The 24,880-nt window shown below is 37.6% G+C and overlaps 1 protein-coding gene across 50 annotated transcripts in view; it reads left to right on the top strand.

The window, feature by feature from the left end:
• CLASP2 (cytoplasmic linker associated protein 2) overlaps window positions 1–24,880 on the top strand; it is a 174,938-nt gene that overhangs the window by 77,792 nt on the left and 72,266 nt on the right. For all 50 annotated transcript variants that reach the window (XM_086365750.1, XM_086365748.1, XM_086365744.1 and 47 more), the window contains 8 exons: window positions 2,312–2,457; window positions 5,381–5,516; window positions 13,058–13,128; window positions 15,254–15,313; window positions 16,423–16,500; window positions 17,164–17,331; window positions 21,047–21,102; window positions 22,261–22,434. In XM_086365750.1, coding sequence (XP_086221876.1) covers window positions 2,312–2,457; window positions 5,381–5,516; window positions 13,058–13,128; window positions 15,254–15,313; window positions 16,423–16,500; window positions 17,164–17,331; window positions 21,047–21,102; window positions 22,261–22,434 — 889 coding nt within the window. The remainder of the gene's footprint in view (window positions 1–2,311; window positions 2,458–5,380; window positions 5,517–13,057; window positions 13,129–15,253; window positions 15,314–16,422; window positions 16,501–17,163; window positions 17,332–21,046; window positions 21,103–22,260; window positions 22,435–24,880) is intronic.

The raw sequence follows: 24,880 nt of genomic DNA, 5'->3' as shown, positions 1-24,880 counted from the left end.
TACCCACTTTAGTAAGAGTTTTTTATCATAAATGGTTGTTAAATTTTGTCAGATTCTTTTCTGCATCTGTTGAGATGATCATGTGATTTCTTTTGATGATGTGCTGTGTTACATTTTTTGATTTGCATATGTTGAACCATCCTTGTGACCCTGGGATGAATCCAGTTTGATCAAAGTGTATGACCCTTTTCATATGTAATTGGATTCAGTTTGCTAATATTTTATTGAGGATTTTTTCATTTGTATTCATCAAAGATATTGGCCTGTAATTTTCTTTTTTGGTAGCGTCTTTGGTTTTGGTAGTAGGGTGATGGTGGCTTCGTAGAATTACTTTGGGAAGGTTCCCTCTACTTTAGTTTTTTGTTTTATTTATTTATTTGACTGCACCAAGTCTTAGTTGTGACATGGGGACTCTTTTAGCTGTGGCGTGTGGGATCTAGTTACTGACCAGGGATTGAACTCAGGCCCCCTGCATTGGGAGTGCAGCATCTTAGCCATTCCACTAGGGAAGTCCCTCTTTTTGGAAGAGTTGGAGAAGGTTTGGTGTAAGTTCTTTTTTGTATGTTTGATAGAATTCCTCAGTGAAACCATCTTGTCATGGACTTCCATTTGCAGGGAGCTTTTTTTAATTATAGATTATATAAATTTTTCATGATCAATGATCAGATTGTTCAGATTAACTGTTAATTCTTCATTCAGTTTTGGTGGGCTGTATGTTTCTAGAAAGTAAGATGGACTTGTTCTATTTTGTGCTGTATTAACAATATTACAATAAACATCTATGCATGTATCTATAACAGTGGTGTTTTTATTTTTGTAGGTTAAATTTTTATAGATGAGGTTGACGGGTAAAGAATAGATGATACAGTTTTATTTCAGTAGATATTGCCAAAATATTTTGAACAAAGATATTAGTCATTCATGATCTACTTAACAGTAAGAATATATGTTTTCTGTCTGGTACTGGGTTTTACTGAGTCTTAACTTTTGCCGATCTAAGGAAGGAAAATGGTGTGTCTTTGTTGTAATTTGCATTTGCTTATCACTAGTAAGGTTGAAGGCAATGGCACCCTACTCCAGTACTCTTGCCTGGAAAATCCCATGGACGGAGGAGCCTGGTAGGCCGCAGTCCATGGGGTCGCTAGGAGTCGGACACGACTGAGCGATTTCACTTTCCCTTTTCACTTTCCTGCATTGGAGAAGGAAATGGCAACCCACTCCAGTGTTCTTGCCTGGAGAATCCCAGGGACGGGGGAGCCTGGTGGGCTGCCGTCTCTGGGGTCGCACAGAGTCGGACACAACTGAAGCGACCTAGCAGCAGCAGCAGTAAGGTTGAACACGTTTCCTTGTATTTATTTTAGCCAATGTAATATTTGGTTGTCTTTTTTTCACTTTATTGCCATTCCTTGTGCATTGTACTGTTGTGTTGCAGATAATTTTTTCCTACCATATTGTGATTTTTTTAGTTAATCTCATTTAGATGCCTCCTGATTTCTGCTTACGATAGTTTCCCTTCTTATATATACTTAAGGTTATATAATATTCTTTCAACTATTTTTTTAATATCCACAATATTTTTTTATACTTTCCATCTTTAGTTCATCTTTTTTAACTTTGAAAGATATCTTTAAAAATTTAGAGAAGCTCAGAAATTAATATGCTGCTGTTGCTAAGTCACTTCAGTTGTGTTCGACTCTGTGACCCCATATGTGGCAGCCCACCAGGCTCCCCCGTCCCTGGGATTCTCCAGGCAAGGATACTGGAGTGGGTTGCCATTTCCTTCTCCCATGCATGAAAGTGAAAAGTGAAAGTGAAGTCACTCAGCCGTGTCCGACTCTTAGAGATCCCATGGACTGCAATCTACCAGGCTGCTCCGTCCATGGGATTTTCCAGGCAAGAGAACGGGAGTGGGGTACCATTGCCTTTTCCAAGATTAATATGAGATTCTACATAATAATGGGTATTATTTAGGTAAACTTTTAACTTCTGTGTGTGAGCACAGACGTGCACCTGAGTATGTCTTTTGTCACAATTTTAAATAGACTCCCTTAAAACTTTAAGATTTATTTATATATTCAAACATTATATATGTTTATTATACATATAACTGAATCTGTAATGTTCTTTTCCAGAAAGCTGTTTTGTTTCTTCACATGTTTATTTATGTTTAGTGCTGTTAAAATGTCTGAATATAGTTATAAAATCTAATGAAAACTTTTAAAATTTTGTTCAAATAATGTTTAGGAAGTTGTTTGTTTTTTTATACTGCTTTACTTTTTAATGTCAGTAATGAAAATTTTCTTTATTTCAGCTAAAGAAAATTCGATCATTGCTTGTTGCTGGAGCTGCACAATATGATTGCTTTTTCCAGCATTTACGCTTGTTGGATGGAGCACTTAAACTTTCCGCTAAGGATCTTAGATCCCAAGTGGTTAGAGAAGCTTGCATTACTGTAGCGTAAGTATATTCTTTGTGTGATAAGTATTTTTTATGAATTAATTTCGTGCTCATTGATTGAGTTACTCATTCAGTAAAGCACTAGTAAGATAACCCCCCTAAAGCATGATCCAAAAATCATATGCATAAGGATTAAATTTGTGTGATTTTGAAAAAAAAAAAAAAATCTTTCTTAATAGTACTTTATACCAACTTTGAACTATGTTTATATGTCAAAAGTCGACTGGTAGATTTTTGGTCACTAACTCTGTGAGTATAAGAAAAAAATGAATGGGTCTCAGAACCGGCTCTTCTTATGTAATGTTCTCTTTGCTAATTTGGATATTAAGCTTTTTTTCTGACATTTTAGCAATTGTCCTCGAATTGTAACATCCATCATTAACTTATCAAAGTCTAAACCTATTCAGTATGTTTATATTTTTCTATAATTTAAGGATGGTAGAACACTTGAACTCTTCTTACTGCTGCTCCTGACCAAAAAAAAAAAATTTGTTGTATATATTGTTGTATAAGCCTTCCTTTGAGAGGGAACACTTAGATACATACTATTAGTATTTATAATCCGGATCATATTAGATGTCCTAGTCAGAACAGAAAAAAATAAACTAAAAAACTCAGGAAATAAAAACTATAAGGATTGCAAGAAAAGGAACAAAACTGCCCTTATTAACAGATGATATAATTATCCATGCAGAAAAAGTCAAGAATTAATAAATGATTATAATTAAGGAACCATGTAGCATGGTTGCTAGATACAAGTCAATATACCAAAATAATTGAGTATCTCTTGATAGCAAAACAAAACAAAACAAAAATCTTCAAATTGTAACCTTGGAAAATACTTCATGATGAGAATTCCGCTTCTTGCCATGATGCAATAACTGGTATAGGATTAGCCCTCTTGCAGAAAACTGAAGAAAATGTATAAGACAACTGTGTACAGATAATGGACAGCAGACAGAGCAGGACTGTAATTCTTGAAACATATCAGTTGAACAGTACCATCAGCACAGTTTTGACCTGGATGCATTTCTGAACCGTGGAGGGGGAGGGAGAACCCAGGCAGAGCAAGACAGTCTTACTCAGTTGAAGAAGAAACAAGAGATGGGAGGTTCTGAAAGCTGAAGTGGCTAAACTTTTCAGTGCAGAATACTGGGGAGAAGAGAGCTATAACAGAAAAAGAGCCATAGAAGTCTGCATAGGGGATCCATGAGTCCAGTTGAACACTAATCTGTGCATGTGAAACGTACAACTCTCTGGGGACAGGAAAGACCTACTGCTGGAAGCCATGAGGTAAACAACAGTTCCCAGAACTTGCATGGGCTGGGACAGGTTCAAGTTTTGAGGAACCAGACTGGAGAGACCTTGTCAAACCCCCAGGGCATGCATTTGAGACCCCAGAAAGGCTGTTGTGTAGGAATCGTACTGCTCAGGCTACTCGAAGCTGAGTACTCTCAGGCTACCCCTCCTAACAAGCTGGGAAAGATGAGGCTACTTCCAAAGGACATCACCTGCTGACCAGAACAAAAGGCTCACACTTTAAAGGAGGACAGCAACATCAGGGCACAGGTGGCCTCCCCTGCTTCTCATCTGAGTTTCACAAGGGAAAACTGAATGTGTAACTGAACACTAGTAAATAGGTCTGAGTACTGCTTTGAATCAGGAATCTGGTATTTCAGAGCCAACTGTATTCTAAATAAGGTATAATTATGTAGAAATGTGAGTATTAACAGCATTCTTCATAAGTGTTTTACCTAAAGTCATACTGCTCCTGCTGCTGCTAAGTCACTTCAGTCGTGTCCAACTCTGTGTGACCCCATAGACGGCAAACCATATCAAATTAATTAGGCTGGATTAGTTGTTTAACTGCAAATTTGGAAAGAGAAGACACATTTGTTTAGAGTCACCCAACTAACCAGTGCATCTGTGCACGCTAAGTCACTTCAGTCATATCTAACTCTGTGCGATCCCATGGACTGTAGCCTGCCAGGTTCCTCTGTCTGTGGGATTCTCCAGGCAAGAATACTAGAGTGGGTTGCCATGCACTCCTCCAGAGGATTTTCCCTGCCCAGGGATCAAAGCTACGTCTCTTATGTCTCCTGCATTGGCAGGCAGGCTCTTCACCACTGGCGCCACCTGGGAAGCTCCAGTCAATGTATGTGTGTTAGCTGTTCAGTTGTGTCCAACTCCTTGGGACCCCCTGGACTGTAGCTCACCAGGCTCCTCTGTTCATGGAATTTTCCCCAGGCAAGAATACTGGAATGGATTGCCATTTCCTTCTTCAGAGGAACTTCCCAACCCAGGGACTGAACCCGAGTACCCTGCATTGCACGCAGATTCTTTACCGACTGAACCACCATTCTTTACTGTCGGTTTACCAGGGAAGCTGGTAACCATTGTATGGTAGAGTTCTATTTTCAATCAAGAATTCTGAAATCCTACACCAAACATGTCAGGAAATATTTGTGACTGAAATAGTAGTGGTACCATTAATACAAATAGCAGAATACTGATTTGGGTAAGATTTTACTTGTTTGTACAGTATGTTGAATATAAGATTGATACTGGGGCATCAGAATGAAAATATCTGATGGATAAAGACTAAACATCAGGACAGTCAAAGCTGAGTGTTTTACCTGTCATGTTCATGCTTAAATTCTGAGATCAAATGGCTTCTCTATTGCAGAGAGATGCTTAAAATGCCAAAGTCAACTCTGCACTAGACAGTAAAAGGTCAGGGAGAAGAAAGAAATACTTAATATCTGCACTTCCCTTTCTCTCTTGTTTTTCTGCCATTTTAGAACTGGTTAAAATAAAGATTTTAGGTTAATTCAGTAAAAGAATATTTTAAAATTACATGGTCCTACCTATATTTAATGTTAAACTATTTTTCTAAGACAACATTTTTTGTCTTCCTTTATAGCCATCTTTCAACAGTTTTGGGAAACAAGTTTGATCATGGCGCTGAAGCCATTGTACCTACACTCTTTAATCTCGTCCCCAATAGTGCAAAAGTCATGGCGACTTCTGGATGTGCAGCAATCAGATTCATAATTCGGGTAGGTTCTTTTCCTTTCTTTTTTTTTTTTTTCCTGTCTTCCTCTGTGTGTCTGCCTGTCCATTTGTCTGTCTCTCTCTCTCTCTTTCAATGTACTTAAATAAATCATTGGAATTTTTTTAAACCCCAAGAAAAAAATTACTTTTGAGTAATTTTTCTGATAATAAAAGTAATACACAGGTATTAATGAAATTTAAATAATAAAGAGGATCACAAAGTAAAGATGCTTGTATACAGAATATAATAGGCACAATACGCATGTGCATGTGTGAGCGTGTGTGTGTGAATCATGTTACAGGTCAGGTCAGTTCAGTTCACTCAGTCGTGTCCGACTCTTTGCGACCCCATGAATCGCAGCACGCCAGGCCTCCCTGTCCATCACCAACTCCCAGAGTTCACCAACACTCACGTGCATCAAATTGGTGATGCCATCCAGCCATCTCATCCTCTGTCGTCCCCTTCTTCTCCTGCCCCCAATCCCTCCCAGCATCAGAGTCTTTTCCAATGAGTCAACCCTTCGCATGAGGTGGCCAAAGTACTGGAGTTTCAGCTTCAGCATCAGTCCTTCCAATGAACACCCAGAACTGATCTCCTTTAGGATGGACTGGTTGGATCTCCTTGCAGTGCAAGGGACTCTCAAGAGTCTTCTCTAACACCACAGTTCAAAAGCATCAATTCTTCGATGCTCAGCTTTCTTCACAGTCCAACTCTCACATCCATACATGACCACTGGAAAAACCATAGCCTTGACTAGACGGACCTTTGTTGGCAAAGTAATGTCTCTGCTTTTGAATATGCTATCTAGGTTGGTCATAACTTTCCTTCCAAGGAGTAAGCATCTTTTAATTTCATGGCTGCAGTCACCATCTGCAGTGATTTTGAAGCCCCCAAAAATAAAGTCTGACACTGTTTCCACTGTTTCCCCATCTATTTCCCATGAAGTGATGGGACCAGATGCCATAATCTTCGTTTTCTGAATGTTGAGCTTTAAGTCAACTTTCTCACTCTCCTCTTTCACTTTCATCAGAAGGCTTTTTAGTTCCTCTTCACTTTCTGCCATAAGGGTGGTGTCATCTGCATATCTGAGGTTATTGATATTTCTCCCAGCAATCTTGATTCCAGCTTGTGCTTCATCCAGCCCCCAGCGTTTCTCATGATGTACTCTGCATATAAGTTAAATAAGCAGGGTGACAATATACAGCCTTGACGTACTCCTTTTCCTATTTGGAACCACTCTGTTGTTCCATGTCCAGTTCTAACTGTTGCTTCCTGACCTGCATACACGTTTCTCAAGAGGCAGGTCAGGTGGTCTGGTATTCCCATCTCTTTCAGAATTTTCCACAGTTTATTGTGATCCACACAGTCAAAGGCTTTGGCATAGTCCATGAAGCAAAATTACATGTTTTTCTGGAACTCTCTTGCTTTTTCCATGATCCAGCAGATGTTGGCAATTTGATCTCTGGTTCCTCTGCCTTTTCTAAAACCAGCTTGAGCATCAGGAAGTTCACGGTTCACATATTGCTGAAGCCAGGTTGGAGAATTTTGAGTGTTACTTTACTAGCATGTGGGATGAGTGCAATATTGCAATAGATAGTTTGAACATTCTTTGGCATTGCCTTTCTTTGGGATTGGAATGAAAACTGACCTTTTCCAGTCCTGTGGCCACTGCTGAGTTTTCCAAATTTGCTGGCATATTGAGTGCAACACTTTCACAGCATCATCTTTCAGGATTTGGAATAGCCCAACTGGAATTCCATCACCTCCACTAGCTTTGTTCGTAGTGATGCTTTCTAAGGCCCACTTGACTTTGCATTCCAGGATGTCTGGCTCTAGGTGAGTGATCACACCATCATGATTATCTTGGTCGTGAAGATCTTTTTTGTACAGTTCTTCTGTGTATTCTTGCCACCTCTTAATATCTTCTGCTTCTGTAGTAACAGACAAATGTTAAACAGTAAAAATATTACAAGCAGTGGTAATAGATGACAGCAAATTCTTAATATTTCTCATCATCCACCTCTTAAAGGTGGCAGAAGAAGAGTTAAAAATGTAAAACTTCCCCACTTAAATTTTTAAATTTTGCTCTTCTACAACTCACCACTCTAACCATTCAGGATGTACTTTTCCAAACCTCTATTTTGTGCATATACAAACTATATTTACTACAAAATGTAAGTGTAGCATTTATATTTTATATATATGTATAAATGTTTTTTTACCTTTGCTTTTTAAACTTCATGTACTCAGGCAGCTTCCCTTGTTTAATTATTTTTGATGTCTAAGTCAGGTCTTAGTTAAGGGGCATAATATTAAGCTGTCCTCACCATATTTGAAGTTTGTGAAATTCTTTTTCTCTGTCCTTTACCTTACGCTGTGTATTATTAGTATCTTAAAGGTTTTAAAATTTAATAATTAAAGAATATTATTTCATATTCTACTTTGCATTTCTTGGATTATTAGAAAACATTAGGTATTTTTTTCCTTTAATAGTTTTTCTAAGGATTGCCAGTTTATATTCTGTGCATTTTTTCCTTGCGTTTTTTTCTATGGCCTTTTTTCTATGTTATTAGAACAGTTGGTCCTCCTTATCCATGGGTTCTGCATCTGTGGATTCAACCAACCTCAAATCAGAAATATTTGCGGGGGAAAGAATTGTAATGCATTTCAAGAAGCAAAACTTGTATTGCCTTCTGCTGGCATCTGTTTCTATAACATTTATAATAATTACAACTATATGTGTATCATTTACATTATATTAACTAATTAAGTAATCTAGAGATGACAAAGTATACAGGAAAAAAAAGTGTAGGTTTTATGCATATACTGTACCATTTTATGTAAGGGATTTGTATATCCCCGAATTTTGGTATCCTCACAGGGTCCCAGAACCACCCCCGTGGACACTGAAGGACAACTGTATATTAATTTTATTTGTAAATATTTTCTACCAGTTTGTCATTTCTTCATATATTGTTTAAGCTACATTTGATATATATATAGAAATTTGATATTTTTTTGTTTTGAGACAATTCTATTTTTGTGGGTTTTGTTATATAAAGTTAAAACAACCTTCCCCATTTCTCAGTTATAAAAATAGTCAGTTTTTAAACCTTTTATGATTTTGTTTTCTTAGATTTAGATCTAACTTAATTTTATTTTTGTGTACAATATGGATATCTGACTTTGTTTTCCCCCAGATACAAAACCAGCTGACCCCGTGGTGTGTAGTAGATTATAGTTCAGTCTTTTCTTAAACTACCACTGTTTTCTTGTAGTAAATTTCCATAAATATATGGGTCTGTTTTTTAAATGCCTTTCCAGTTTCTTTGATCAATTTGTCCTCTCCTGGTAAATGATATCTCTCTCTAATGCTGCTGTACCAGGTGTTTTTCAGCAGTAAAATCTGTGCCTGTGAAGAAATCCATGAATCTATCTCAGAAAATGTCCCCTTTCTTTCTGTTTTAATATTTTTGTAAGCTTCACTAAATCTGGCACCTTCATAACAGTGTTCAAAACTGGTGGAAATGATTGAAATCTTTATTTTTTTCTCTGAGTTTAATAGGAGTGCTTTAAATATGACCTCTGGGATGAATTTTTGGATATTCTGGATTAGGTCTGAGAATTTCCTCCTATTTATATTTTGCTAAATTTTGATCAGTAGTAGATGTGGAATCTTGTCAGATATCCCTTTAGAAATGATTGTCTCTCTTCATTTATCCATTGTACATTCATGAAATGAATTCTGCTTGGCCATTTACATTATGATACTGCTAGATGCAGTTGGCTAATACTTAAGAAGACTCTTGACATGAAGTTGTATACTGTTAATTTAAGAAAAGTTTCTTCTACCAGGGTTATATTACCATTTTGTATTATATTATTATATGTTCTTTTTTAAAAAAAAAAAAAAGGAAAATACTTGCTAGAGGTATTATTAAGAGATTTTTTATAAGCTTCAAATTTGTTACATTGGTACCCATGGGGTTCTTTTATTTTTTTCTAGTTGTTTAATTTCTATATTTATGTTTCTTAATTACTTTATTTGACTTACTGTGGCTTACTTCTTTTTTTCCCCTAGATTTTTGTGGTATATTCTCACTTTGTCATAGTTTTTATTGTTTAATCACATAAGACTTTCTTATCATAATGTTGTGTTCTGAGTTTGGCATTAGCAGCATCCAGCGATTTAGATTTACCACACTCTATTTTATATTTCTCAGTCGTTTGTAATTTCCATTTCAACTTTCTCATTGAATTACATAAGGATATTGTCTGCATTTTCAGATGGTTCTTTTGTCATTCTTATCATTTTGTAATTTCATGACATTCTGATCAGAGAATTTGATGGTACAATTTCTTTTTCATTGAATAACCTGAATTTTGTTAATATCCGAGTACATCATATATTTAGATAGGTAGTCTTTTAGTATTTGTGAAATATGGAATTCATTTATAGAGTGCTTTATTCATTTCTAAATCTAGTTTGTTCATATTATTTTAGTTCTTTATGGTCTTATTTTTTTTTTATATCTTATTTTCTTAAAAATTTCTTGTTTTTTGTCAGTGTCAAGAATAAATTCTCTTTTACTTCCCCAGCCTTTTGGAAAGTATATATTAAAAAAAAAAATAAGAAGTATATATTTTTATCTTATTTGTGTCATTGTTTTCCCCTTAACCACTGAATTAATTTCGAGCAACTAAAGTTGACTATGGTGGGTTTTTTTTTTTTCCTGCTTTTATTCCTGCCCAGTGTTTATTAGGACTCTTCCCATTAAAAATATTTGCTTGATCTTAGTGTGTTCTTTAAAGAAGGCAATGGCACCCCACTCCAGTACTCCTGCCTGGAAAATCCCACGGACGGAGAAGCGTGGTAGGCTGCAGTCCATGGGGTCGCTGAGGGTCGGACATGACTGAGCGACTTCACTTTCACTTTTCACTTTCATGCATTGGAGAAGGAAATGGCAACCCACTCCAGTGTTCTTGCCTGGAGAATCCCAGGGACGGGGGAGCCTCGTGGGCTGCCGTCTCTAGGGTCGCATAGAGTCGGACACGGGTGAAGTGACTTAGCAGCAGCAGCAGCACTGTGTTCTCAGTTTTCATAGATATTTATTTTTTCATATTTCTAAATGGCTTTGCTTTGCCATTATACAAGAATTCAAAAATTGGACTTGAGGTTCACATTTCTTTTCTCTCAGAATTATGTCCTTTTCACAAAGAATTGTTTTCTTCACTCTGTTGTTTTTATAGTGAGATGTTGTTTGATTCTTTTATTTAAAAACAGCACCACTGCTGCCTTAGGAAGCTTTGTAGGAGAGTCTCTCTGTTAGGAGTTCCCTCACAGCATCTTTCATTTGTGCTGTCTTTACACAGAGGAGCAAGATTTCTGACTAAAATGAAGTTTGTTCAAATTTATGTTAGTTTTCATGTATCATTTATTTATTGCTTCTGTTTGTTTCCTGTCTTTCAGTTGTATATGTTCTCAGGAAAAATCCTTTAAATTCTGCTTACTTGACAGTACCCAATTTGCCATTTTTAGGTTTGTTTATACTTCATGTATTATTTTCAGATTGGCTGTTTTTCATGAGTTTGTCTCATGTTATTGAGACAATAACATGTCCCATCATCTCACAGAAAATACGGATCAGGTTGTTGTTGTTTTACATTATTTCCTGTTTTCTATATTTTTGTTTGTTTCCCAGGGGCCTGCTTCTAAGTTGTTCTGATTTAGTATTTGTTTGAATGCATCATCTGTAATTGTGAGGATCACTTATTTTCCTTTGGAATAGCTCCCCTGAATATGGTGTAGCAATAGGTTAGTCTCTAGCCCCATCTCTGCCACTGTGTTGTTTAAGAGTTAATCAGCAGCAGTAGGATTTTGAGATCATGAGAGAGAGGAGGAGGAAGGTAGGTGAGACCTGCTATGTAGTATACTATGGCTAGGGAGTCCCTTTGGGCTTTCTTTTAACTCCTCAGTAATGTTCAGGGATGAGTTCTTCTGGATGCTCTAATAGAAATAAAGTACATGAAAAATGTAATGCACTCGAATCATTCCAAAACCATCACCACCCCACCCCCTGTTGCCCTCCCCCCCCCGCACCCCCAACCTGTTCATGGGAAACTTGTCATCCACAAAACTGGTCCCTCGTGCTAGGGGAGCAAGTCCACAGAGCCCTTCCGTACTGGATATAGCAGTTGAATAACATGCAGACCAGCACTGTGTTGCATTATCCTCATCTTGAACAACTTCAGGTCTGTGGGTGGCTTCCCTCTGTCAGAGGTGAAAACAGTGTTCCCTCTGTGTTGGTTGAGTTAGTTGTGGCCACTCACTCTTTCCTTCACTCTAAGACTTGTTTCCTCCCAAGTACGGAAGCTCTGTGGGCTGACAGCCTTTAGCTGCAGCCTCTTCAAAGCCTGCAAAGCTTGTAGAGATCTGCCTTTCCTGGAGTCTTGCCCTTTCCTAGTTATGGCCCATATCCAGTAAACTGATTGACGTGGAAGAGTAGAGTTTGGCCATCTTAGGCCATTTTGAGACTATCTTCCAGAGCTCCCCAGTGACTTTGGGTAAAGAGGTCCTTGGGCTATATCACAGATTGATTTCTTCCTTTGCCTAGTCTTGCTTCCTTCTCACTTCCACCAGTGTTGATCCCAAAAGCGCTGCTTAATATTAAAAAGGCTGAACTCCATCTCACAGCCTGCTTCCTAGGTAACCCAGCCTGTACCATCAGCTCAAAAGAAAAATAGGAGATTTAAAGCATCAAATATGTATCCTTAGGTTACTGTTTTATTTTAACGTCTCTTGTGAACTTCTTAGTGTTTGCTTTACTAAAGAAGAGGTGGCTCAGGTGGTAAAGAATCTGTAATACAGAAGACCCAGGTTCGATCCTTGAGTCAGGACGATCCCCTGGAGAAGGGAATGGCAACCCACTCCACTATTCTTGCCTGGAGGATCCCAGTAACAGGGTAGCTTGCCGGGCTACAGTCCATGGGGTCGCAAAGAGTCAGACACAACTGAGCGACTAACACACAAACACTCTCACCAAAGAAGAATGTAAGAATTACTAATAGAAATCAGAAGATTATATACCTGAATTCTAGAGAGCTGTGGTTCAGCCAGGATGAAAGTTCAGTTAAAATCACCGTTTCAAAGTGCATTCTTGATAATTACGCAGATTCACTCTGATAACCTGCTTTGATGACATAGCAATACTGTGCTCTCCAGCAGTAGCCATGGTACATCAAAAAATAAGACCAGTATGTGTCTGGTTCCCCCCAAAGTACACTGTCCTAACAGTTCTCTGTAGTTATCAGTTAACTTGTCCTTATTATTTAATATTACAACTATATCTGCCCTTCTGAAATTGTATCGTTACTATTTAATTTGGGAAAACCTTTTGACTGGTCTTAATTTCTTTCAAAATCTGATTTTATGGTTATTTTTGTTCTTTTCTAATATAGCTAAATACTTGAATGCAAAGCAAGTAAAGGAAGAGATTATGTAAGGTACACGGTATTTCTCAACCTCTTCTAAACTGTCTTTTTCAGCATACTCATGTACCCAGACTTATACCTTTAATAACAAGCAATTGCACATCGAAATCAGTTCCTGTAAGGAGGTAAGTTTTGAAAAAACTTAGTATAGCTTTATGTTGAATATTGCATTATGTCTGATTCTTAGTTGGGTACAAAAATTAGTTGTCATCAATTTCTTGCCTTCTAGAAACCTTATTAAAGTTTTTTAACTTAATGTAAGGCAAAAAGGAACAAAGTGCTTATTATGACTATCCACATTTCTTGGCCTTTTCGTATTAAAGTGTGTCTGAAAGTCGCTCAGTCATTTCTGACTTTTTGCGACCCCATGGACTTCTCCATGGAATTCTCCAGGCCAGAATACTGCAATGGGTAGCTGTTCCCTTCACCCGGGGACCTTCTAAACCCAGGGATCAAACCCGGATCTCCCACATTTTGGTTTATTTGGGCCACTATTTCTTTGGTTTTCAGAGAGTTTGGAGTCTAGAGTCAGCCCTCACCTAGAATCCTACAACTTTGATTGACTGTGCTGCCTTGGGCAGTCATTTAATTGCCCTAAACCTCATGTCTGTGTATGTTAGTGGGTCTAATGATGTGGATCCCATAGAGTTGTGAGGTTAAACGAGAAGGACACTAGAAGACATGAACATAGTGTTTGGCACAGAGTATACAATCATGTTAGTCTGTCAATGTCTGTCTCAGTATCTCTACAATCTTTGATATCACTGGTATCACCACTAGCACCATTAGTGTTAAAGACCAAAACAGGATTTGTGTATTGGGTATTTCAGGGAATTGTAAAAAACTCTTTCCCCTCTTTTGTTTGATAAATATGTGTATTTAAGTACTTAGAATGTTCGGGAAAATAAGACATCATTGTTACCTGTAAGTGATTTGGAATTTGGGGACAGTTGTTTAATTACCTCTCTCTTATATCAGGGTCAGCAAATAACAGTCCATTGGGCAGATCTGTCCAACAGTCTAGTTTTGTACAGGGACAAGCTAAAACTGTAACTTAACATTTTTGAAAGGTGGTTAAAAAGGTGGGGAAAAAAAAATTAGAGACTGTGTTGTTCTCAAAGCCTAAAATATTTGCTGCCTGAAATATTTACTCTCAGGCCCTCTACAGAAAAGATTTACCAGTCACTGTCTTACACTGAATAAAATGGTAATTGGAAAATTAGGGATGTTACAGAGAAGAGGAAGTCAAGAAATGCATCATAGAATTATCCTGAAAATGGGGAGTATTTCAATACCTGTAAAGGAAGTGAGGTGTAGGCAGAGATGGAAAGCTATGCTGCAGGCTGCAGAGCCATTGGACAGGCCACTGAGCCCAGAAGATGTGATAAATGGGAGGTTTCAGTAGGAAAAGAGGCTGACTGTGGAGGGAAAGGGGATAGATAGAAGTCAGGATATGGAGGGCTTTAAATGACTGGAAGAGAAATTCTGATATTGTTTGATCAGCGGTTTTTGGTGAGAAGTAATGTCATCCATCCTAGTTTTTATTCCAGCAGTGAACAGTGATTAAAAAGGGACAATGAAAAGCATTGGTTTAATTAAGTAGGACTTCTTACATCTCATGTAAGAGATGGGGTGGAAAACTGGAGCTGTATTTGTGATAATTGAGAGGAAGATTAAAGATTTTATTGAGTAAATTCAAGAGATTTCAGACAGAATTGAGACGTGATTATTGGATTTGGATGAGGGAGGTGATATCAACTGCTTCAAATGTCAGGGTTTAAGTCCCACTCTGTCACTACGGGCAAATTAGTTTAACCTCCGTGTTATTTCCTGATCTGTACCATACGGACTCCACGAGTAGATTGAGAGGGTAAGGGTTAATTTGTTGTTTTGTATGTAGTGTTTGAGTTGACATCATAGCTTTCTTGGTCACCATTGTGTATCTTCAATTTCTAGTGCATAGTAGGTGTTTGATAAGTATCTTTTAAATTAAATTAAATTTTATATTTGAAAAACATTTTCAAGTTAAAATTAAGGTCTTTTTGAACTATTAAGCATAGGAATAGTTGGAGTCTTAAAAAAAGTTAAGTATTTGATAGTAAAAATATCTAAAAATATGTCTTATACTTTAATTCAGAAGACAAAATGCTGTATTATAGAAGAAAGTATTAATTAACATTTAGTTGTAAAATTATATAACTGAGTATTAATGTTGCAACATTTAGTTAATAGTTTATTTTTGTTTTTCAGGCGTTCATTTGAATTTTTAGATTTATTGTTACAGGAGTGGCAGACCCACTCATTGGAAAGGTATGCATCGACTCTTCCTCTTCCACCACTCTCCCCTCCCCTTTGTCATCAGTTCTTTAGAAATTGATGGTATTGGATTTGCATTATTTCCCATTTTCCTTTAAAAGTTATTTGTACTGATTTTCCTTTAAAGCTGAGGTGCTCCTCTTACTCATTGTAGCTGTGATTTGCTTCTTTGTGGGGTGAATGAGGGTCTCTTAGGTGAATGGGCAAGAAATTCCAGGTTAAATTGGGCAAGAAATTCCAGGTTTTATAAGAAATTCCAGGTTAAATTGGGCAGGTAGTTTAAAATGTATTTCTAGTCATGTAAGATAGGTTTCCCAAGGTGCAATTAATCAAGTAATGAATGATTTAGGATAGAAGAAAGGCACTTCTTTTCAGAGGAAAGAGATCAAAAACGTGAGAGAGATCTGTTGGCAGATTTCTCCACACCAGCTGTCAGGTGTCATTGGCCGTGTATATCCTGGGCAGTGTTTAATGAAGCTCTGCAGCGAAAAAGAGGAAAATAAGGGCAGCGAGTCAGTCACTGGCTATCTGTATGGCTGTATTTCTCATTTGTTTCACATGTGAAGCTTGGGATACACATGTATTTATGTTGAATACATTGCTGATTTTCCATTCTTATGGAAAGCATTAAATCTATTCACATCCCATTTTTAAAAAATAGAATATGTTGTTTACTGCAGGCATGATATAATTCCAAGTTTTCTTTAAGTTCTTTTGTGGCAGCTGCTATTCAGTCTGGTTAGTAACTGATTGTACTGCTAGCACATTTCTACACTGGTAGGTTAGTGAGGAACCACACACAAGATTTTCTTTAATTCATGAAAAAGTTAAAACGTTAGTACTATTTGTCTGGATTCCATATAAAAATAATTATGTTCAGGTTTATAATGTTTGACTTGTCAGAAGGAAACCATACATGAATAAAATTAGTGGGGCAGAGTATTAGGAAGTCTTGCAGTCTTAGATCCATTATTGTATGCTAGTTGCCTTTTTTCTCTCCCTGCCCATTTGTGATTGCTGCGTGATACATAGTATATAGGCAGTATCGTTTGTGGTGAAATAGACAGTTTTATACGTGATCCCAAAGGTACTTTATTTTATAGACATGCAGCTGTCTTGGTTGAAACTATTAAGAAGGGAATTCATGATGCTGATGCTGAGGCCAGAGTGGAGGCAAGAAAGTAAGTCTATAACGTATTTTTGTGGTGGTTTAAACATACTTTGGTCTTTTCTTCGACAGACATTATGCTGGGAGAATGAAAATATTGAAAGTGTCCCAAGTATTGTATTTGATCAGCTCTTTAGTCAAGTGGAGATTGATTTTTCTCCATTAAACCTGTACTGGTTGTCTTATCAGTTCACTTAGCCTTGTTGTTTATATATCCATCAGTATTCGTATTACATCATAACATGTTCACTTTTGTTGTGAATAAAAATATCTAATTTACTGAACATTTGTTACGTACCTGATACTTTGTAGGGCAGTAGGTATATGTTCTTTTTTAATCCTTAAAATGATCCAATGAAGGTGCTATCTCCTTTGGCAACTGAAGTTTGGAGATCTGGAAGTTTGCACAAGGCCACCCAAATTGTAAGGATTATAGTCAGGTTTTGAACTGAGATTCCTTTTCTCAAAAGCCTGTTGTCTTCCTCCAAAAACTTGTTTAATTTAGAAAGTATTCACTTGGCACATTGTGGCTGTATTAAAACCTTTGGGGTTAAAAACTTTTGCTTTTCTTGAATGTACACATTTTACGGTTAATGTGTAATCATGCAAAGTTATTTCTTTAAGGTGTTTTTGTTTTTTTAGAAAAAAACCTTAAATTTTGTTGTTTGTTTTACAGGACATATATGGGTCTTAGAAACCACTTCCCCGGTGAAGCTGAAACACTGTATAATTCCCTCGAGCCGTCTTATCAGAAGAGTCTTCAGACTTACTTAAAGAGTTCTGGCAGTGTAGCATCTCTTCCACAATCAGACAGGTCCTCATCTAGCTCCCAAGAAAGCCTCAAGTAAGGTCATATAAAGGATCATTACTGATTACTTCCTCTTTTCAGCTCCACAGAGTTCCTTAAGTTGGATAGCTGAGTATCTGATTGCTTTCTTCTTAAAGCCTTGGAAGAATGATGACTGAATGTGCTTATTTCCTTTGGTCTGTTGCCTCAGGGGTTGGATTACATGCTTGTATAGCTTCTTCTCATTGGGTTGAGTTTTAGGGATTCAAAGTTTGTGCAAACATTTTCAGACACGTTTTGTTAGAATATGTTCATGTCTTGAGAAAGATTGGAAACCACTAATTCATATACTTTTTTTTAATACACCCAAAATAGTCCATATAATAAGTAGCCCATTTCTAGGGCACTGTTGTGGAGGGATTATAATGGAGATTCAGAAATCATCTTTAAAACTTTTACACAGCACTGTGTGACTGGTAAACATGCCATTGCTTTCTTTGCTTGCCTCTGGCATAGTTTGAGATTTTCAGCAACTCCCTCCAGGGCACAAAATTATCTAGTGTCTGACTCACTTCTCTGTGACTCCACTCTCATCATTATGCTGGCCACCTCAAACCCTTGCTGCCTTGGCAGTTATACCCTATTTTCTGTTTCTCTAGCCCTGTAAGATGGCTAAGATCCCTAGCAGTGGCCACAAATATCTGCAGATTTCTCTAGGGAAGAGCAGCTCACAGAATATCGGTCTACCTCGCTGTAGTTGCTGTGTCTTTAGGGTCTTCACCCCCACAAAGACTGCTAGTTGCGTTGGCAACTTCCTGGTCCTGGACAGGTACCAGCGTGGGCGAGAGAGGTATCTGGGGCACAATTGCAGGAAGTACTGACAGGGTCTTATGAGTACTGTACTAAATAAGAGTTCAGTGGCTTACAAGTTTTCAGAGTAAAAGAAGATACGATTTGATTAAAAAAAAAAAATTATTGTAGGAATAATCGTACCTAAACTTCTATTTAAATTTGTGATAAATCCTTCACCTCGAATGAGCTTTGTTGCTTTTTTTCCCTTTACTTTTTCTTGCTGTACTCAAACTTTGTATATGAGTCGGCTGAAGATCATTGTTAAAATACAGAATCTGATTAAGTAAATCTGGGATGGGACCTGAGATTCTGCATATTTTACACATTCCCATGGAACAACAGACTGGTTCCAAATAGGAAAAGGAGTGTGTCAAGGCTGTATATTGTCACCCTGCTTATTTAACTTATATGCAGAATACATCATGAGAAACGCTGGGCTGGAAGAAGCACAAGCTGGAATCAAGATTTCAGGGAGAAATATCAATAACCTCAGATATGCAGAGGACACCACCCTTATGGCAGAAAATGAAGAGGAACTAAAGAGCCTCTTGATGAAGGTGAAAGAGGAGAGTGAAAAAGTTGGCTTAAAACTCAACATTCAGAAAACTAAGATCATGGCATCTGGTCCCATCACTTCATGGGAAATAGATGGGGAAACAGTGGAAACAGTGTCAGACTTTATTTTTCTGGGCTCCAAAATCACTGCAGATGGTGACTGTAGCCATGAAATTAAAAGATGCTTACTCTTTGGAAGAAAAGTTATGACCAACCTAGATAGCATATTAAAAGCAGAGACATTACTTTGCCAACAAAGGTCCGTCTAGTCAAGGCTATGGTTTTTCCAGTGGTCATGTATGGATGTGAGAGTTGGACTGTGAAGAAAGCTGAGCACTGAAGAATTGGTGCTTTTGAACTGTGGTGTTGGAGAAGACTCTTGAGAGTCCCTTGGACTGCAAGGAGATCCAACCAGTCTATTCTGAAGGAGATCAGCCCTGGGATTTCTTTGGAAGGAATGATACTAAAGCTGAAACTCCAGTACTTTGGCCACCTCATGTGAAGAGTTGACTCATTGGGAAAGACTCTGATGCTGGGAGGGATTGGGGGTAAGAGGAGAAGGGGATGACAGAGGATGAGATGGCTGGATGGCATCACTGACTCGATGGATGTGAGTCTGAGTGAACTCCAGGAGTTGGTGATGGACAGGGAGGCCTGGCGTGCTGCGATTCATGGTGTCGCAAAGAGTCGGACACAACTGAGCAACTGAACTGAACTGAACTGAAGGTGATGTCACTGCTTTTTGTCTATGGACCATTCTTTGAGTGGCAAGGATCTAAATAAGGTATTTTATTAGAACATCTTTAAACATAAACAACTTTGAAATCTGTGGACTTGAATCAATCTGCCTCAGCATAACAGTTTTAGGAGACAGTTATAAAAATAATATAATATTGGGTTTGATAACCAAATGCCAAATTTACCATTTAATAATAATAACTTAGGGCTTCCCTGGTGATTCAGATGGTAAAAAATTGGCCTGCAGCGTGGAGACCTGGGTTTGATCCCTGGGCCAGGAATATCCCTTGGAGAAGGGAATGGCAACCCACTCCAGTATTCTTGCCTGGAGAATTCCATGGACAGAACCTTGTGGGCTACAGTCCATGGGGTCACAGAGTCAGACACAGCTGACCGACTTACACACAATAATAACTTAAGAATATTTTCAGTAGTCTGACATTACCTCTCTTCCCCTCACCTTTAAAATTTGTAGATAGGGAATTCCCTGGCAGTCCAGTGGTTAGGACTCTATGCTCTCACTGTCATGGACCCAGATTCAGTCCCTGGTCTGGGAACTAAAAATCCCACAAGCCAACTTCTCTGGTGGTCCAGTGATTTAAGAATCCCCCGCCAATGCAGAGAATACAGATTCGATCCCTAGGCTGGGAAGATTGTACATGTCACAGGGCAGCTAAGACCGTGGGCCACGGCTGCCGAGCCTGCGCTCTACAGCGCAAGACCCACAACTACTGAAGCCGCGTGCTCTAGAGCCCGAGCTGCACAAGAGAAGCCTCCGCAACGAGAATGCCTTGAACCACAACTAGAGGAGGCCAGCACAGCAACGACGGTCAAGTGCAGCCAAAGATAAATAATAAAATTTTTAAAAATCCCACAAGCCACATAGCACGACAAGCAAGTGAAAAAATGAATAATATAATAAAGTAAAATAAAATTCATAGGTGTACTTTCCAGACCCTCTTACATACTTAGATATGTTTATTTTGGGGCTGCAGAGTACCATTGTAGTTACAGGTAAGTAATCAGAAAAGATATTAAAGGAGGCAGTGGATTCTTTTGAAATGACTCTAGCTGTTTTGCTTTCTGTACGTGTTAATACACGTTACCCTCAGCAGCAGTTGTAGCTTTGTTTCTCTTGCCCCACACAGTAACACTTAATAGCACTACTGTAGATGGCATTATAACTACAGAGTAATTGCTTGACTTTCCAGTGGCCACAACTGTTATGACTTAGGTGATGGAGGCTTTGGTTTCACTGAACTCCCTGTGTACTGGTAATAATACTCCCTCTCTCTCCTTCTAAGTAAAATACCTCAGAATAAAAGTGTTGGAGAGGGCCATTATTGAGTTCCCTGTTATAATATGTGTGCCGAGGACAAGAGTGAATACAGCCACCTGGTCCCTGTTCCTGTAGAGCTTACAGTCTTTATTCAGTGCTAGTTATTTCATTTTTGCTTCACAACTAATTTAGATACCAGTAATACATGACAGCAACTGTTCTGAAGTGATTTGTCAAAGAAAAATTGAAACCAAGTACTTCTCAACTCTTCAGAAATCTCAGTGGTGTTTCATTAAGTGTTATCAGAGGAGTGATAAGTTATTAAAAGTATTTCTTTTTACCTTGCAGTCGCCCCTTTTCTGCAAAATGGTCTACAGCAAACCCATCTGCTGTGGCTGGAAGAGGTAAATTGCCTTTTTAAGAGTCATAGCATATTTTACTTAATAAAGTAAAAGTGACTTTATAAATAAATGTTACTGTGTAAAAAGCTTTTCTCACTCAATGTGTCATCAAGAATTTAAAAGTTTAAAACATTTTTAAAGTTTTCCTTAAAAGTTTTTGAAGCACATTAGAACTGTTTAAAAGCTAAATAGTTAAAAACAATAGCTTTTAAACTGTTTTAATGTGACCCACAAGGAGAAAATCATTTTACATTGTAAGTACCACACATATACACTTTACAACCTGTGTTTGTATACCATATACATGTACTACATACAATGTATTATATGTAATTATATACCTACAACATACATGTAACATGTAGTATGTTATATATCAATATATGTGTATAGTATAATCTGAAGTTCCAGGAAGTCTACTTACCTTTACTTGTGACACACTCTGTTTTCTATTTTGTTTCATTTCTCTAAAGTGCCATCCTGACCCACTCAGTTAATTTCACAGCTTTATTAATGGGTCATAACTCAGAGTTTATAAAACTCCTTATTAAAACTGAAAAACTAAACACCAGAAATTTATTTTTATTTTATTTTTTATGTTTTAATATTTATTCAGGTCCATTTTTGAACTGAGGTGACTTCTTTCAGCATCTCAGCCATTAAACACCAGAAATTTAATGACTTAATTTGCATTGCCTGAGAGTGGCAGAACCTGAATTATTTTCTGAATTATCTTATCCCCAGACTGGTTCTACTTGCATTATTTTTATGGTCAAATAAATCTATTTATCTTGTGTAGCACTTCAGTTTCATGAATCAGTTGTAAATATCATCTTTTCATTTACAAAACAATCCTATGAAGTTTTAACAAAGTATAGTTATTTTTTCCCATTTTTTTGGAAGGGGGAAATGAGGCAGAGAAATATTGAGAAAAAATTGTCCAAGATGATTTACTTGCAACAACATTGAAACTGGGGCATCCTGATTTTAAAGTACTTTTGTAGACTCTAGAAATAAAAGTACTTTTCTAGTATCCATTTGGCCACTATTTCCTTTTTGGATCATTATTCAGTATCTGGTGGTGATTTCAAGTGTATATAATTTTTACGCCATTTGCAATGATCAAAATAATACAGGTTACCTTTCCTTTGTTCTTCATAGTATCAGCAGGCAGCAGCAAAGCCAGCTCTCTTCCTGGAAGCCTGCAGCGTTCACGAAGTGACATTGATGTGAATGCTGCTGCTGGTGCCAAGGCACATCATGCTGCCGGACAAGCTGTGCGAAGTGGCCGGTTAGGTGCAGGGGCCCTGAATCCAGGTTCCTATGCATCACTAGGTAAGCTGGCTCACTATAGGAAACTGTACTGCATTTTCTCCCTGGTCTCAGGACACTAATGAACCGTCATCAATTTCAGTAACGTGGTGATAACTTTATCATCTCTATTTCATTCTTTCTAATTATGAGTAGTCCGTACATGTTATATGATTCTGTCCTTGGAATGTAGTTCTGAGATATCTAAAATGCCTTATTTCTCCTCTTCCTAATCATCTTGATCAAAGGAACAGCTCTTGATTCCTTGATTTGCCTGTAGAATTTTCTCAGTTCTGCGCTACTGCCTCATCCAGCTGCTGGTTACTGAGGAAGTTCGGTCTTGTACCCAGCTTCTCTGTTCCCCTTCTCCTACCTCTGTTCCCTTCCCAAGAAGGTAAAGGCTTTTGGGAATCTGGGAAAACTGCAAAGCTTAATCGTAATCAAAACTTAAACTTACATCCCCAAAGCCATTCAGAGTTTGTTTTTTATATGCATCGTAAGAGTTTCCGGTTGGTTAGCCGTATTATTTGTCTTACCTTTGTGCTTCATTTTTCTTTCTCTTGAGTAGTAGTGATAGAACACTAGGCAGGTAGACCACTGGCAGTCCATAGGAAGTGCAGAGATTCTGGATGTGTATGTACTGCATGGGGAAGTGGCATGGCCGCATCCAGTGAGGAAAGCATAGATTATTCATTAAACGGTGTTTAGACACATGGCTTGCAATCTGGTACAAAAGTAAGTTAGAATCATGTTTTACACTGTATAACAATTTATTCCAGGTGACTAAAAAGTTGAACAAAAATGTAAAGCAACTTGATGAGAACATAATAGTTGAATATTCATCTAATCTCAGGTTGGAGAAGACATTTCTAAGTATAAAAGCCAAAAATCCATGAGGGAAAAGTCTCTCAGATTGAAATCTAAGTGTAACAAGTGGCTGAAAACAGAAAGGGAAAAAGGTTTTGCCAGGTACTGCAAAAAAAGCTAAAATGTCTTCAAGTTTTATACATCTCGGGAATACAGGTGAGCTTATTTTTATAGAAAAAAAATTTTATATATGTCAAGAAAAGCATATTTCAGAATTGCCACCAAAACAGCAGAACAGATATTGAACATCAGTTGTAATCAAACAGATGCAAATTGACCTATAAATAAAACAAGAAAGTTAAAGTTAGTGACTGCTGGTCATAAAGAATGCGGTTAAAAGTACAGATGTGAAATAATCATGGAGCACTTTTATCTGAGTGGCATTTTCATGATACCCATGAAGCTTTTTTAAATGTTCGATGTTTTGAGCCTATAGTCCAATGTTTTTAGATAACTATGCCAAGAAATAGAAAGAACGTTTATTATGTTTTTAATAATGTATTAGATTCAAGTTTGATATGTTACAAGGGGAAATGTTTAAGTTATGGTATACCCTTATATATGCCATGCAGCCACTGACAAGTCATATTTTTGATAAAGATCAAGTGATATAGCCTACTAAAAAATGTATGATAATTTCATCATTTTGCATAAAATTATACATATGAAGGACTGGCAAATACGGTTTTTTGTAAGATTCATCTATATCATTGCATGTAGCTAAAGTTCCTTTATATTTCTATATATAATGTTCTGCTGCTGCTAAGTCACTTCAGTCGTGTCCAACTCTGTGCGACCCCATAGATGGCAGCCCACCAGGCTCCCCCAGCCCTGGGATTCTCCAGGCAGGAACACTGGAGTGGGTTGCCATTTCCTTCTCCAATGCATGAAAGTGAAAAGTAAAAGTGAAGTCGCTCAGTTGTGTCCGACTCTTAGCAACCCCATGGATTGCAGCCTAACAGGCTCCTCCGTCCATGGGATTTTCCAAGCAAGAGTACTGGAGTGGGGTGCCATTGCCTTCTCCAATTATGAATAATACTTATGAACATTTTTATTTATAGGACTGTACAAAAATGTTGACAAAGATGTCAACAGTGGGTTGATCACTGCTTTTAATTTTCATAAAACTTTTCTGTATTTGAAACATTACCTTGCTAGAAACGCATTGTTATTTCAGTATATGAAAACCAATCAATATAATATACCTTGTAGTAGAACAAAGGATAAAAATCACATGATCACTAGATGCAGAAAAGACATTTGACAAATTCTGTCACCCTTTCATGATAAAAATACTCAACAAACTGCGATAGAAGGAAACTTTCTGAGCCTGATAAAGATATCTGTGAAAAATCCACAGCTATCATATATGACATGATGAAAGACTGGATGCTTCTCTGAAAATCAACAAGATAAGGATGTCCACTCTTGCCCTTCCTAAGAGCATTGCCATGGAAATTCTAGCCAGGTCAGTTAGGCTAGAAAAAGAAATAAAAAATATCGAGATTGGAAAAGAAGTAAAACTTGATCTTACATATAGAAAACATGATCGTATATATAGAAAATCCTAAGAAATTCACAAAAAACTATTCGAGCTTTTTAA

The sequence above is a fragment of the Bos grunniens genome, chromosome 22, assembly GCF_055505025.1.
Source record: "Bos grunniens cultivar Pamir isolate PY7600 chromosome 22, Bosgru_T2T1.0, whole genome shotgun sequence".
Classification (NCBI taxonomy): Eukaryota; Metazoa; Chordata; class Mammalia; order Artiodactyla; family Bovidae; genus Bos; species Bos grunniens.
Note: the sequence above shows the minus strand (reverse complement) of the source record. Positions and strands in the feature narration are given on the sequence as shown.